The sequence below is a fragment of the Python bivittatus genome, unplaced genomic scaffold (assembly GCF_059951505.1).
Source record: "Python bivittatus isolate LINGU-HERP-01145 unplaced genomic scaffold, Pbiv_v1 ctg000350_np1212, whole genome shotgun sequence".
NCBI lineage: Eukaryota > Metazoa > Chordata > Lepidosauria > Squamata > Pythonidae > Python > Python bivittatus.
In genome coordinates, this window is record NW_028277074.1 from 5,707,150 (window position 1) to 5,722,837 (window position 15,688).

The 15,688-nt window shown below is 38.8% G+C and overlaps 1 protein-coding gene across 1 annotated transcript; it reads right to left on the minus strand.

Moving 5' to 3' along the window:
- Nucleotides 1-3,145: 3,145 nt before the first annotated feature.
- On the minus strand, nucleotides 3,146-15,682 carry STYXL2 (serine/threonine/tyrosine interacting like 2). The gene is made up of 6 exons (XM_015890909.3): nucleotides 15,528-15,682; nucleotides 12,779-12,917; nucleotides 10,447-10,541; nucleotides 8,879-9,110; nucleotides 7,652-7,869; nucleotides 3,146-6,182 (listed from the first exon to the last, which is right to left on the minus strand). Exons 2-6 carry the CDS (start codon nucleotides 12,883-12,885, stop codon nucleotides 3,385-3,387), a joined length of 3,450 nt encoding a protein of 1,149 aa, XP_015746395.2. The 5' UTR covers nucleotides 12,886-12,917; nucleotides 15,528-15,682; the 3' UTR covers nucleotides 3,146-3,384.
- Nucleotides 15,683-15,688: the final 6 nt, after the last annotated feature.

The window sequence follows — 15,688 nt, forward strand, 5'->3', positions numbered from 1 at the left end:
GTAGCTCAGGATTGAACTGTGAAGTTTTGGTGCTCTCTGAGCTTGGTTGTTTGCTTGCAGACATTTCATTACCCGACTAGGTAACATCATCAGTGCTAGTGAGCGTGGGTTTTCTCCCTGTTTATATACAGTAGCTTGCACTGCCAGTGTTGGCGGGGGTGTGGTTTTATCCTTGGTATTTCCTTGATTAGGGTCTATTGATTAAGGAGCAGTCAGAAGGCAGAAAACTAGCAGAGCACATCCATGAACACCAACTAGCAGTCAGAAGGCATGATGAAAAGTCCTTAATCTCACAACACATGGACAAACTCAACCGTAGTTTCAGCTGGGAAATTGTGAGCATCCTAAACCAAGCTAAATCCAAAAATGCTAGGGAATTCCTGGAAGTCTGGCATTCAGACAAATCAATCATCAATATACACATAGAAATAAACCACATTTACACACTATTCAAAAGAGACAATAAAAAAGCTAAGAAGGAGACAAAAAGATCAGAACCATCCTCTTCAGCAGCCTACACCCAGATAAGCAGGAATTAACACCAGACAAACAATCAAGGAGAAAACAATATCCTAATCAAGGAACTACCAAGGAGAAAACCATATCCCCATATCCCCACCAACACTGCCAGGGCAAGCTAATATATATAAACAGGGAGCAAACCCCACACTCAGTAGCACTGTTGATGTTGTCTAGTCGGGTAATGAAATGTCTGCAAGCAAACAAACACGCTCAGAGAGTACCAATGACTCCGCATGTGATTCCCTGCTTGCAGTTTAAAATAAGACAGTCCATTCAGTCAACTGTTGCATTTCATTACCAGGTTCTTCCACTGCATGTGATTACCAGTCTACGCCAAGGGTCACATACAGATAACCAGTGTAATGTGCTCTTCTTCAGTCTGTGAGGCAACACGAAGTGTGTCAGCTTAAATTTGATATGTCTGGCAACTCCAGTTCATTAACAAGGCTGGTGAGTGATGCCATTCTATGGTTTATATCTGGGCAAGTTAAGTTACAGTGATTGGAAGATTTCCATATTGTTGGGAAAAACATCTGCCAGTCACTTTTCCTAATGCAGGCTGGGGCTGGGAAAGGAGGTGAGTTCAGACAGATGAGTGGAGTTCTGGGTCTAGCCAACTGTCAGAATCTGACCTGGGCAAGGAGGGCCCCAGTAAAGCCTCTTCCTGCTTTGCAGGAGGCCCTTTTCACCCCTTGTATTGTCTGCAGCATCTGATCCATAAGGGTGGGGTGACAGAGTCTGTCCCATCTGTCATTCTACTTCCTAGTGTGAGTCTAGACTGAAGCTGCCATAACTAAAGGTGAAGCAGGCATGTAAGCAGAGACAATAAAAAGCCAGGAATATTGTCTAAAAGATCCCTTCGGAGAGGTAGATAAGAAGGAAACAAGTAGTTAAGGAATAAAGGAAAAATATGTCACTTGAACCAGACAAAGGAAGCTGGGCTTGAGCACACTGAAAAAAATCCAATCTCAGCTAATCAACAAAGCAAGAACTTTTGGGGATAAAAAGGGATGCTGAAGTTTGCGCACTCCTTGAGTCATCTTTGTATCCAGACTTGGCAGCTTCTGCCCTTCTAGCTAGTGCCTGACAGCCTAGTTGAGAAGGACATGGGTAAGTGTGGATGAGTGTGCATGTGTGTGTGTGTGAGAAAGAGCAAGTGTACTTTGTAACCAGTAAAATTTTGTTGTTACTTTAAATTTACTGGGTCTCTGTGTATTCCAAAGAACTTGCTGTGCTTCAGTGTTCAGTTGAAAGTGATTCGTGTGTGTCCCTAATTATTCCCTGGCTGTTGACCAGGGCTGTGTGTCTTGTCTGCTCTAACCACATCTATTTGGAAAACCCAGGTAGAATCTCAGAAGGGACCCTCCTTTGTTTCTTGGGTTGTAAAGGCAGCAGGGGAGAAATGTACTTTCAGACTTGCAAGATTCTGTTAATGAAACCTTACAATAAAGAATTAGATCATTTGGGCGTGCTTCCTGTCTGGATTTCCTCCCAAGGCTGACAGTGGTAGAGCCCTTAGAAGCCAAGTCTTCAGCATGTAATTAATTAAAGTCTTGTCAATTCCAGGCAGCATTTTAGGCCATGGAGCAAAGCCAGAGGGTACTAATCAATAAGTTATGGTGAAAGAGAGGAACTTGTTAACTTGTACTTAGAACTTATTAGGGAAATGCTTGGCGGTGGAGAAAAGCGCTCAGGAACAGATATTCAAAAAGCTGGACAACATTTGATTTTAAGGCTATGCCTACCAGACAGAGGACATGAGGACAAAAAGGACATGTCCTTTTTTTGCCGGACATCTTGTAACCCTAAGCTATTCCCGATTTAGTGAAGGTGGAAATAGGAGCTGAAAAATTAGATGAAGCACTGACAAAGCACTGACAAAGACTGGGAATTTCCAAACAAACAATAGTCTGTGCCAAGTGAATTAATGATAAGGAATATAAGGCATCTGGGCCCCTTTGATGGCCAGAACAAAGGACTCTTATAAAAATTTGCCCTTGTCATCAGGTCTGTTCTGGACGAGAGCCTTTAGGGAAACTCTCCTGGAATTTATCCATAGCATACGAACAGATGTCTTGAGACATCTGTTAGTAGAATACTTAAGTACAGTGGCTCTACTCTAGGCATTGTGCCCAACCCAAAACATAGCCTGGATGCATTTACACTTAAAAGGGATACTGCTGCTATAATATGCATTTTAAAATATTGAGTTTATTGTTTGGTTCAAAAGGTAAAATTTATTTCTGAAATTGTCTTTGCAACAAAATTAAAATCCTTAAACAAAGTCTTCCCATGTGACTGAAAAGTGATATTTTGTTCCAAGTTGTCATGGGAACCAACATTATATTTATACTCTCAGTATTTTCGATATAGATACACACAAGAGACAAGCAATAGCTGTGTGGTTTTGTATTTAGAAAGAAAAGATTATTAGAAGTTCAGAATGTTGATTATTCCAACAATGATGGAATTGAAAGAAAATCCTAGAATGTTTCTTTTATGATTTCAGAAAACAGAAAGAGATGTTTGGTTTAATTGGCATTCCCAATTATTTTCTTGTTTTGTTAAAGAAATGTTCTCAAATATTTAAATGTTTCAAAACATTATTCACACATAATCTTCCTTTCCTTGAAAGAACTACTGTTTATTCCTCTCATGTTGAACATTAAGGGTAGAAGAATATCTACAGCCCTAAATAGTGCTTAATCTACTATTTATGGAAATACAGAAAGAAGGATAAGAAATGTAATGGAAAGTGATTAAAATATGCTATTTAAACCTTGGTTGCTTACAAATACTTGGAAGGCTTTCCTCCAAAAAGTTTAAGTAGAGTAGAATTGGACTGGATGACATGGCTCTCCATCACTCCTCTCTCCGTCGCTGAAGCTTTGCTTTAGTTTCTTCTTGTCGGCTTCTCCAGGCAGCAATGATGGCATCATCATCCATTTCTTCCTCCTCCTTATGAGTGCTTTGTCTTTTACTACTTAAATACTTTGATGCAAAGTACTCTTTCCTTTCTTCCATATTTTCTTCTTTTTCTGTACCCTCTTCAGACTTTGTAAAGCTCTGAGTGAATTTTCTCTTTGCTCCAGATTCAGTCATGTCTAATCTGGACTCCTCTTCATGTTCTTCCAAGTGGTACAACCTGGTATGAGGTTTAGAGGATTCTGAGCTGTAAGAGGGTTTTGGAGTTCTAGAAAAACATGGCTCTGGATTTCCTTCTCTAGAGTTTGCCTCACTCACTTTTGACTGTGTAAATGTATATGCCTTTTCTTCTTGTGCAGAGGCAGAGGAAAATTGAGAAGAGGTTCTTTGCAATTCATTTTTATACTGATGGGCTGAGGAACTATCCATTTCTTCTCTCTGGGATCTGGAAGTTCTATAGCTAGAAGCTTCAGTGTCCACCTTTCTGAAAGTGGATGAGTTCCTGTATTTCTCACTACTGGCCTCAGTGCAGTACTGATAGGAAGGCTTTTCTTCAGTTTTCAAATCTCTGAGCCACTTGTTTACATTGTTTTCTACTTCTGACCTTATAACACCCCCAACACTAGCAAACTGGCCTGAGAGAGCAGAAACTGTGTCACTGGTGTCAATATCTTCCCTTAATGGATGCCTAGGACCACTCATTGCATCTGCTGTATTTCTATCATATAGATTTTCTCTTTTTTCACCCTCATCATCTCCCTTGATCTTTTTCTTCTTAAATAAAGTGCTACGTTTATTGTCACTGATAAGCTTCTCAGTCTGGTAATCTGACATTTTCTCTCTCATTTCTGTTTGCATCTCCCTTTCCTTTCTGCTAAGCTTCTTCAGATCTACCTCATCAGCAAAAAGGCTGAAAAGAGGCTTGCTTGTTTGCGTTACTTTCCTACTTGAGATAGATTCTTCCATGCTTTTACTCACTGAAGTGTTGCAAGATAGGATGGACTGAATGTCAGCATATTGAGGGCCTTGATGAAGCAGCGAAGTAGAAGTAGATAGAGGTAAGCCGGTTTGTGCTCTAAGCAGACATGACTTTTCATCATCTTTGTGTCTATTTGAATCACCTGAGTTAACACTGGAAGCCAATACTGATGGTGAATGAGACAACATAAGGATTTCATTTTGTTTCTGAGCAATAGTTTCATTAACAACATTGGCAATCCAATTCTGAATGCTTGCTATTGATATTGTTTCATCTGGGCCAATGGAGAGGCCAGGCGTACTTGCTGGCTTAGCCCCATTACTGCTTCTAGCCTGAGAAAAAGATGAGCGATTGGTCTGCGTGCTTATTGCTGAAGCTGAATCCTCTGTCCCATTTACGGAAGCTGTTGATGGCCAAAAGGCTGACAAAGGGATGCTTCCACTTTCTGCCTCCCAGCTGCAGAGAGACTGGCTTTCCTCCAGAATTTTCTTTGAGTGTTCAAGTAACTCCATTCGTCTCTGTTTTCTCCTGGCACAAGCAGAATCTTCACCTTTAGTAAGCTCTACAATATCATCCTTATTTTCGCTACCAATTTTCTTCTGGTGCTTAGTCTTCCAGGCTTGGTAGGCAGTCAGATTGATATCTGACAAGTTCTTTTCTTCTTCCATAGCCTCTTTATTTTGTTGGCTACTGTCTTCAGCCTTGGATTGCTCAACTTCTGAATCTTTTTTGTGAAAGCCAAACTGGATTCTTTTAATCTTCCACCTTTCTAAGGCTGTCAGCTTGTCTTTGTTCTTTTGACAGAAATTATAAAATGAACTAGTATGAGATAATATGCTTTCTGCATCTATATCCCTCCCTCTTGTTCCATTTTCAGATCTTAGGTTCTCATCACCATATCTAGCTCTTGAGCAATATTTCTTAGACGCTTCCTTTTCTATCTCCATCATCCTCTCATTCCACATATCCCAGCTACTTTCTGTAGACATAGAGTCTGTACGCCCTCTTCTCATTCTGTTGATGTTACTTGCTTCCAGCTCTTGTTTCAAGATCCTGATCTCTTGGCTACTCACACTTTCAGTGTCACTTGTATCATTTATGAGGCATGATTTTTGCCCCATGCTAGACTCCTCTTCCTTGGAAAATATGTAGCTTTCCATTTGGTACTTCTCATTTTTGCATTGCCATGCTTGGATCATTTGATCTACATCCTCCTCAGATTCTACTTGTCCTTGAAGCGGGAGGTCTGAGGGTTTACTTTCTCCATTCTTCTTTAAAATTTCCTTGGCAGGCAAGCCTTGTTTCCTTCTCCATTCTTCATAGAGTTCTTCCTCCTCCTCTTCACTGATAAGAGTAGGCTCCTTGGAAATCAAGCTCAACTTTCCCATAGAAGAACCACTCATTACACTTGTTGTGTCTTCTTCCTCTACCATGATAGAGTGGACTTTGGCTCCCATAATACTCTTAGAATCTTCTCTCTCAGATAGTAAGGAACAACTTCCAGCTCTTAGAACAGAACTTTGGCCATCTGTTGCATCTTCAGAATCTTCTTCAACTTCCTCTTCTCGTTCCTCAAGTAGCTTTTCATTGAGTTCTCGGAGCTGTTTCAGAAAACCATCATTGGGATAAATAGCTCTCTTCTTACGGATGCTCAGTAAAGCTTCTAATATTGTCAGGTGATGGAAGATCATTAGATAAGCAGATACTAGCACTGCTGAGCGACTGACTCCCATTTCACTGCTGACCATAACTTTTCCTAGAAGTAAAATTATACAAATAACAATTTCAGAACCATATTACAGTCTTTTTGCAACTATTTTTTGAGCAAATCCAAAAAAACTAAAAATCTGTAATTGTTAGGCTTCAAGATACAAATATCTAAAGCTGAGAACCTGATAAAGTAAGCTAAATAAATATTTATATGTCCTTGGAAGCAAGGGCAATGGTGATGGATGCTGGGACTTTTCTATCAACATCTGGAATTCCATGGTTACTTACCCCAAAATTAGGGATTTGCGAACATTTCACACATACTGTCAAATTAAGCTTTTTGTAATCCTTTATGGAGATAGTACAATTTTACTGTGTATTTACTCAGGAACTGATCTTATTTCAACAAGACAATGAGCATGCTCCAGGATTGCAGTGTTAATGGACAAGGGAGTCATGGTCTCTCCTTTCCCATGTAGTGAGGTTATTGATTTGATTTTATACGAACAGAAATTGGTTGCAATCTTTTATTGAATTGCCTTTTTAATACTAATTTTTGAAAAAGAATGTACTCAAATGTGACAAATTGAAAAACTTTTATTATGGCTCTTATTTATTATAACTTTTATTATGGCAGAAAATTGCTGAATATTTGCTTAAAAATCATTTAAAACTATAGGTCCTTTACTTATGAGAAATGAAAATCTTCCTGCAATTTATATTCATTATAGTTGGCTAGCCACTGGTGTGATGTCCACTGGGGGTGTCCTCTACTACAATGCTTTTATTTTATTTTATATGTTATTTTGCTAAACTAAAAAAAAATACAAATACAATAGCATTAAAGAATCAATACAACTTCAGAATTGATAAGCAAGCAATAAAAAAAGGGGAAGGAGAGGAGAGGAGAGGAGGAAGAAAAGCCCTAAACATTCTGGATACTCACATGTTCCCCAATCATTCACAAAGATGGATGACAATGTATAAGTTTTAGTTCTGTTTGTAACAATAATTGTCCTTTTAAAGAATGATAGAAATAAATGTAATTTTTTTAAAAAAAAATAGAAGCTATTTTTGTAAGTATAAAAGATCATAAAACCAATTTCACAAATCATAATGACTCCGTATGTGAAGGGTTTGTCTCCATTTCTACCTGCAAACAGTATAAGCATGCCCTGGCAACATCACTTTTCTGCTATGTCTCCTTGATGTTCCCTTCATCTCCTCCTCAGCCCATGAATGAAACAAGTTTAAGTTGTCTTTACCTATAAAAGAATTTTGATACTGTCCAAGGTCACCTATGGCATATAAAATCTGCTACGCTTTGTGACCAATTACCTTGGAGAGGAATCAGAAAACTGAAGTGACTTGAAACAGAGGCAATAGAGAGAGGATAGGGATCACCAGTTGTGACAGAAAATCTCATACTGGTATAATTTTCTGTTGAGTCAATGGATGAATTTGCAGTGGGGAAAGGTTCTGACTATGTGAATTGATATAGTTTGCCTTATTTACCTCTGTAGGTTAATAATGCTTCATCAAGAAACTCTGCTGCTGGGCGGAAATGTTTAGCAATATCCTCATCTGGGAAATCATCCACCTCAATACCCAAGTACTGGATATTCATTCCATTATAGAAGTCTGGTCCTGTATATACACCGGTGCCATGAGCAGCATTCAGGATATGAGTAATTCCTAGCCTCTTTAGGCGTCCTTTATTCACTGCAGCACTCCTTAAATGCAAAAGAAAAGGACATTAGATTCCAGCTTCTAACTTGAAAACTAACCTGTACCCAAACAGTAGCCAACTGAGAATTGGTTGAGTCTGTTAGAATCTGATGATGAATCAATATAGACCCAGTAAGTTTATGTCAGTCATAAGTGTTTACCACAGTTTCACAAAGTGTGTGAAATAATTTGTGAAACACAAGCAAATCTGATCTGTGGAAATCCTTCACTTAGATTATATTCTATGTCATTTTAATTCCATGTTTTAGCTTATTTGTTTAGTTACATCCTGCCTTTTTACTATTGATGTAACATTCATGGTAATTAAAAAGCAACAACTATAACATTCATTCAGAAAAAGAAAAGAAACAGAATAGAGGAAATAAAAATAGCCAAAGACAAGAGGTCAATGTACTGAAAGTTCATTAAATGGGCAGACCTAAAGCTACTAGGATAAAATGTTGTTCTGAAACTGTGGAAATTCAAGAGAAAGGAGACCAGGTAGATCTCTTGAGGCAGAGATTTTCATCGTTCAGGTGGGACTGCAGAAAAGGCCTTTTCCTATAGACCAGTCAGTCAGGCTTTATTGACATCAAGATGTGAAAAAGAGCCTTTTCTGCAGAACTTGAAAAGCAATCAAGCTCATTTTGGGTAGGAAGAAGTAGTCCTTTGGGTGAGTATTTTCAAAAGGCTGGAACCCTTTGTATTGGTCTCATGAGTACTCCTTTAATAAGTTACTTATTACTACTGTTTTGGCTATTGTGGAAAATGTATATAACTACATCAGGATCCTCCCTATTTATCCACCATTTTTCCAAGTAACCTGTCATATTTACTTTTTGAATGTAACTTTCTATTTTTATTGTATTATTTTCCTAAGTTTTTCTTGAGATGGAGAGATTGAGATTTAATACAGTTAATTATTGATCTAGCAATACTGGTCATTTTCTATAACACAGAAGAGAAGCTCATACACTGAGAATCTTATTCAAATAGAAACATCTTTGTACTCACTTTTCTGCTATGAAGATATTTGGCCAGACCTCATCAATGGCATCCCTTGGTGATTCCAGATGGTCTTTCATAAGTGCTCTCTGTATGTCCATAACACATGGTGTATTGAACAGGCTGGTATCATCTATCTTTTCTTTCACTCGGTTATATAGATCTTCCATCAGCAACTGCTCTGCAGATTCCAGCATCCCTGGACATACAGTGTCTACTTTCACTTCCTTTGTCTTCAGCTCTGTAATGAACCCAGACTTTCATTTTCAAAACTACAACAAATATTCTGATTTTGTTTACCATTGACATGACTATTAGCTATCCAGTCACTTGCTCAGAACTACAATTACAGTACTGATGGACCAATGAGCTAGCATTCTATTCTATCATAATATTTCACTATGGAGTTAGTTGGAATCTCATTTCAATATTGAAAGGGCGGGAGAAAAAGGATGTGCTAGCTTTTAGGGAAAGCACCCTGCTTAATTCAAAATAGAAAGTGGTGTCTTTTTGTTAATAAAAAGGAAAATTTGCTTTGCTTCCATGAAATTAGAATTAAAATGGGGGATTGACATAGCACATAATTATAGTGCTATGAAATTCCTGTACCCAGGGCAAAGAACTCCCTACATGGTTTAATTCAAAAATGTGTATTATTTAACCAAAGTTCCCTGCAACTAGTTAGTGTTTAATTGTTAGCTCATTGCTAGTCACGTTTCACTGTAAAAATTTGTTTTGGTTTCTCAGGGCTTCAGGGAACTACATTTCAGATAGGTGGATTAAAAGTGAAATATAGATGTGTTAAGACTATATTTTGCACTTTTGGAATTAAAAAAAAAACAAAACCACACCCCCACACACCTCAACAAAATCATACTTCTGAAAAGGATAAACTTTGGTGCATGACCAAAAGGGAAGCTTGGGACTTCTTGTGGCCCATGGTCAAGGGAGCGCCTCTATACTAACTCATGGGAGATTGCTAATCCTTACTCTATTTTTCCTGTTTTTTTTTAAAGTTACAAACAACATTGTTTTGATAATAAATAAATGAGGAAAAATCTAGTAATTAATCCTCCCATGGGAAAAAAAAGAACTCTTTAATTAAGAAACAGTGAATCTGTAATTCTGCAGATGAGAAAGCAGAGGCAAAATAAATCGGAATTACAGATGAAGTACCTTTCCAAAGCCTTAATATTTCTTTGTCATCTGTACCAAACATATGATGGTGCAATTCTCTTTTGATTGTCTTTAAATCACCAAAATTCTAATCTTGAAAAAGATGGAACATAAAGACAGAAAGTATTAAATAAAAAGATCAGTACTGATATCATGTGGAGTCTCAACAGAAAATGAATTAAAAAAGGATGACAATTCCTGACTAGACTTTAGTATAAAAGCATTCTAATATATTTGAAAGATGTTTTATGAAGGCCCTCTGGATATTCCAGAATTCCTGACCTGAACTGAAAGGAAGCAGAATTCTCAGTCCTTTTCTCCTCTCCGGTGTTGGCTGATTTATGTACGTACCAATTTCTCCATACTCATATGGTCTGATTATCCTTCTCCTCAGACCCTACCTTCCTTGATGATCTGTTTAGCAGCCACAGCAGATGACAGATGGATGGGATCCATGAAGATGCTCTCAGTCTCTGCATCTGATAGCACTGAATATCTGTTAAGCAATGACATTGCCATGAAGCAAGCATTGACAAGTTCTATACTACTACAGCTTTTCCCAACTTTTTGAAAACAAAGCAAGTTAGGAGAGATAAATTTTACAACAGAGCTGATGTTTCCAGAGGGTCTATGTTTGGAGAGTTGCTTTCAGAAGCTACCCTGAATGAGTAATATCTCACAGATAGTTGACATTTCCCTAAAAAGGTTTCATTCTTATCTATATGCCCCTCCCCTTAAATATGCTAATATGAACAACTGCAACATAAAATCATTTTTACATAAAAAAGAGGTGATATTTCTCTCTACTGTGTATTGACTCTTGCTGTGTGGAGGCATATTTGTAACCACATATTCATCAGAGAAAGAAGACATGAAGAAATTTCATAAAACAAAAATTGTTGATACAATTCCCACCTCACAATATCCAATCTTCATCTTTAGTATCTCCTTTGTGAAATGGGAGCAGTAGTACAGCTCAGACAGCTATACTCTTTATTTTATTTATTTATTTAAATCATTTATTTGGCTGCCCATTTCACAACAGTGACTCTGGGCAGGGTACAAAGATTAAAACCCAATGATTAAAGCAATAACCCATGGTGCTCAGGTAAATGACAGCTTCCAATCATACAAACACATCAATAACAGGGCCAGTGTAACCTCATGGCCCAAACACCTGGGGAACAGATACAGAGATATTATTAGATATTGTTTGAAGAATATGTTTTTAAAAAATTGTAGAAGATGGAATTGGCTATCTAAGCTGCTTGAAGAGACAGCTGAGGGCAGGTCAGGTGAAATGATGCCTTGCTGTCTCCATTTCATTGCAAGATTATTGCCCAGAATTTCTAGTGGAAAGGAATGTGGAGACCCAAAACAATAATCCTCCTTGTACTGTACTTAACTGACAAATTCAGGTTAAGAAGTTGAGTGTTTGCAACTCTGTCCTTTTTTTAAGTAGAAGAAGGTATTTCTTTTTCATCCACTAGAGGGTCCCTAAGTTTCTGAATCTTGCAAACATAGCTGCATTAATCAAAAAGGGTTTCCATGGCAACTGGTCATGAAGCAGTTTATGTATAGCCTGTTTTCAAAGCTAATAGCAGCTAAGATGGCTAGGACAAGTGGGAAGTCCATATGGACTTGAGTTGAAATGCACAAAACATTAGAAGGCTCCAGCTTCAGCTAATACATATTCAAATGCAAGGATTGGCGGTAGAAAAAGCAAGAAACAAGAATATGTGAGCATTGTCCTTCAGTTTCCTTTGTTAGACAGTTAGAAGCTTGCTCTACCTCAGGTTTTCAGATTAGGCTACCTTTTCACCTAAAAATCCAAGGAGGAAATCTAGTTGCATTTTCCAAATTCTGGGTGTTGATAGTATTGTTTCTATTTTTCTGTACCACTGCTAATGACTTTATTCCCTTTCTGACAGCATCTGATGGATCACTGGCTTTCTGTGCTCTCAGAACTGGGAATTGCTTGCTATTTCACTCCATTGTGTTTTCAAGACACAATGATGAGAGAGGATTGCAGAGAGAGAGAGGGATGCAAGAGCCCCTTCGTGCAATCTGTATTCCACTTTGAGCTTTGATCTCTAACATCATCCAACAGCAACACTGGCTCTACCCGCTTTCAGCTGTACCCTCCCCAGTTTATTTTTTAATGGATTGGGAAGGAAAGGCAGATTGGTGACACAGAGAAAGGTTACATTGCAGGCTAAAACAAACCAACTGAAGAAAATGTCACACTTTTTAACTAGACTTCCCTCCACTCAGTACTCCACAATCTGGCTACCCGCAGCCTCCAAGTCTATGCAGAAAATAGAACTGAACAGTAGCAACCAGACCGATCAGGACTATAGAAAGATTGATGCAAATAACAGCAGCTTGGGTGGGCTTCTGTTCCTGCCTCACCAAATGTGAGCAGTGCTTTCCCCAAGAATCTTTAGTGTTTGTACAAAACCTCTTTTGAATCAATGAGATTAGCAAAATAATGCTTGTGCTCTCAATCCTGAATTCTGAAAGAAGTCAGAAAGAACTCTTTAGGCCCTGTTCTTGGTAAGGATTTGAATAATATGCTGGATGAGTGTAGAAAGAGAAGAGAAGAGAAGAGAAGAGAAGAGAAGAGAAGAGAAGAGAAGAGAAGAGAAGAGAAGAGAAGAGAAGAGAAGAGAAGGTTGCTATTTGTTCCACACAATTGGAGGGATATAGAGGCTTATTTTGTGAAACACTCACCGGCTAGGAGAAGGACTTCGAAGATAGTGAGCTTGCACTGCCTTCACGTCAGGTCCTCCTTCATCGGGCACTATCTGTTCACTCTCTGAATCCATACTGCTTGCCATCACCGTTGTGGAAACTGGCTGGAAGGATAGGACTGGGGGGATCACAATAAACTAAATGACTGAATAGAAGTCCACAAAGCATCTCATCTGCCAAGTCATGCAAAGCACACAGTAAGTTTTCAAAGGAGCGGAAGAAGGCTAAACCTGTAATATATGAGTGGATTACTCTTCATAATAAAGCATCTCAAACAACCAAGACCAGACTTTGAATTCTGAAGAATTAAACCCTAGAATTCAGTCAGAGGAAACCTTTGCCACTGTTCGCCACAAAAGCATATCCCTCTTCCCTGAAGTAAGGTCCAATTAGACTTTGGAAACAAGAATTGGTCTTAGTTACTTTTTATTAAAGTGCTTCAAGAAAAAGGACTCCGTCTCACTAAAGGGAGCAAATTCTTACATCAATCTTTATACTTGTCAAAAATAGGGAAGTAGACATGTGAAAAACATGATTGGTTACCTTGTTGTGCAGACGCACCTGATTCCATGTTACATACTAACATCCCATGATAAGCTTAGCATGTTGTATGCTTTCTAAAATTTCTGCCTGAGGGGTGTGCGTTTTACTATGCTAATTAGCTTTAGGTTATGGTGGTTTCTGAATACTTCAAATACATTCTTCTTCCCCCTTTCAAAGTACAGCAACTTTCATTTATAGTCAGACACCTGCTGCACAACCCACATCCTTTCAGCTGAGACCCAACTCAGACCTACATTCGTCTTGTTCTTCCTGCTCCAGTTGACTTTTGCTGTTACTGCTGTCACCACTATGAAAGGAAATGGGATTCTTCAGAAGCATCTTATCAAATGCAGAGGTCTATTTCTGACCAAATGATTAGCTGCATGTTATTAAGTATTCACATAAATAGTAAAACGTGGTAGTCTTTTACATGCATGCTCAAAACTCAAATCCCGTTTTAAAAAAATAATATTTGAAACCCAGTGTACCTATTGTGGGAGAATGTAAAGCACTGGAATATTATGAATGTGTTAAGCAAATAGAAGTGAGCACTAAAAGCATGTAGGTACATAAGAATAGTTTTTATATTGCATTTGGGGTTAGGCTTCAAGAGTAAGTTAGTCGGAATAACTTCAGCTAGCTAAAAAACATTAAACGGGTTTATTTATTTATTTAAGCAATTTATATGGCCGCCCAACTCACTCTTGGTGATTCTGGGTGGATTTCAGGAATAAATATCCCAAATACAAAACCCACTCCACCTCCCCACCCCCCTGGCCACAACAATATATTTACCTAGCCATTTGATGGGCTCCAGGTTGACCTGAGATGCCCAGGCCCACTGGTAAAACCATGTCTTCAGGGCCTTGTAGAACAGCAACAAGGTGAGGGCCAATCTTATCTCTACGGGGATGATGTTCCACAGGGAGGAGCCACCATGGAGAAGGCCCTTCTTCTCAGACCCACTAGATGGACTTTCTTAATAGGGGGGACCCGTAACAGCTTGCCTCCCCTATCTGGTGGGTTGGGCAGATGAAACTGTGAAAAGGCGATCCTTCAAATAACCTGGCCCCAAGGCATGTAAGGCTTTAAAGGTGACAATCAGCACCTTGAATTGGACCCAGAAGCAAATCGGCAGCCAATGCAGCTCCTGCAAGAGGCGTGACACGTGTGCAAATCTAGGCTTGCACAAAACTATGCAGGCTGTTGCATTCTGAACCAACTGAAGCTTCTGGATACTTTTCAAGGGTAGCCCCATGTACCGTGCACTACAGTAGTCAAGACAGGAGGTGACTAGGGCATGGGTGACTGTGAGCAGGGTCTGTTAGGGCCCATTTAGTGCATTCAACATAACAACTTGGGTCTATTTTAAAACTTTGTCTTTTTATCCTTAATTTGTAAATTAATAATTTATAATACTTTATAAATTATATAAATTATAAATACTTATAAATGATAAACATATATAAATTATAAACATTGATAATCTTGAATTTCCTTGTTGTTTGGTTATTAACACTGTTTCCTACGTATGGGGGTCTTGCCCATGGAATGTTACTGAACGTGTCCATGTGTGTTTGACCTGGCTTTGCAAACCCATAATAAAGTGTTTGAAGGCTGAAGTATTCTGGTGTCCTGCTTAAACAAACCTCATCTTGAGAAGGGAAAGAAAAATTTTAAGGCTAGAAGTTCCCTCTGAAAGATTTTTCTCCAACATTATTAAAATACAAGCATACTCTGGACAACAGAAACTTCTGCATACATCCTACTCAGTTTAATGGAACCTGTTTCCTCGCAAGAACATGTAAGACTGTAACCTAAAAGAAAGCACTTTTTTTTTAAATTAAATGTTTCCACTTTAAACTTTCTACCACCTTCCCAGTCTGAAATGGTCTTCCGGGATCATGTTTTGACTTTAGAGGAATCTTATGAAGCCACTGTTATTTCCACAGGTCCCTTCCTTGTGATTCTATAGCCCTTATAGAAATAGGTCTCCCACTCCAGCCTCCAAAACTTTCAGCCTTATTTCCTTCTTCTGCAGTTCTCATTCCCCCACTCCTTGCAGTTTGCTGAAATGTCAGGAATGCAGCCAGGCCGCCACAAGCAAGGGTGGGTTGTTATTGCCACTCTGCTATGACCCAGCAAGTCTGACCTGAGAAATTATGACAACCTCATCACAACTTACCGTTTATGCTGTGAACACGTGTATCTCCTGGTGGTAGAACTGTCTTTGTTGAGAATTAAGGCACAAATCTAAAAAAGTAGGAAACTAATCAGAGAGCCAGGATACAGGCAGTTGCCCTCTTTCCCTCTCGGTGATTTCTTTGCAAAGGGACAGGACAACTG

What these genes read in the sequence shown, in the direction of transcription:
- STYXL2 (XM_015890909.3), bottom strand. Translation starts at nt 12,885, where the DNA reads ATGGCAAGCAGTATGGATTCAGAGAGTGAACAGATAGTGCCCGATGAA. An exon ending in TAAACAGATCATCAAGGAAG is followed by an intron (nt 9,111 to 10,446) that starts GTAGGGTCTGAG and finishes GGTTCATTACAG; the next exon opens with AGCTGAAGACAAAGGAAGTG. An exon ending in AATATCTTCATAGCAGAAAA is followed by an intron (nt 7,870 to 8,878) that starts GTGAGTACAAAG and finishes TTTGCATTTAAG; the next exon opens with GAGTGCTGCAGTGAATAAAG.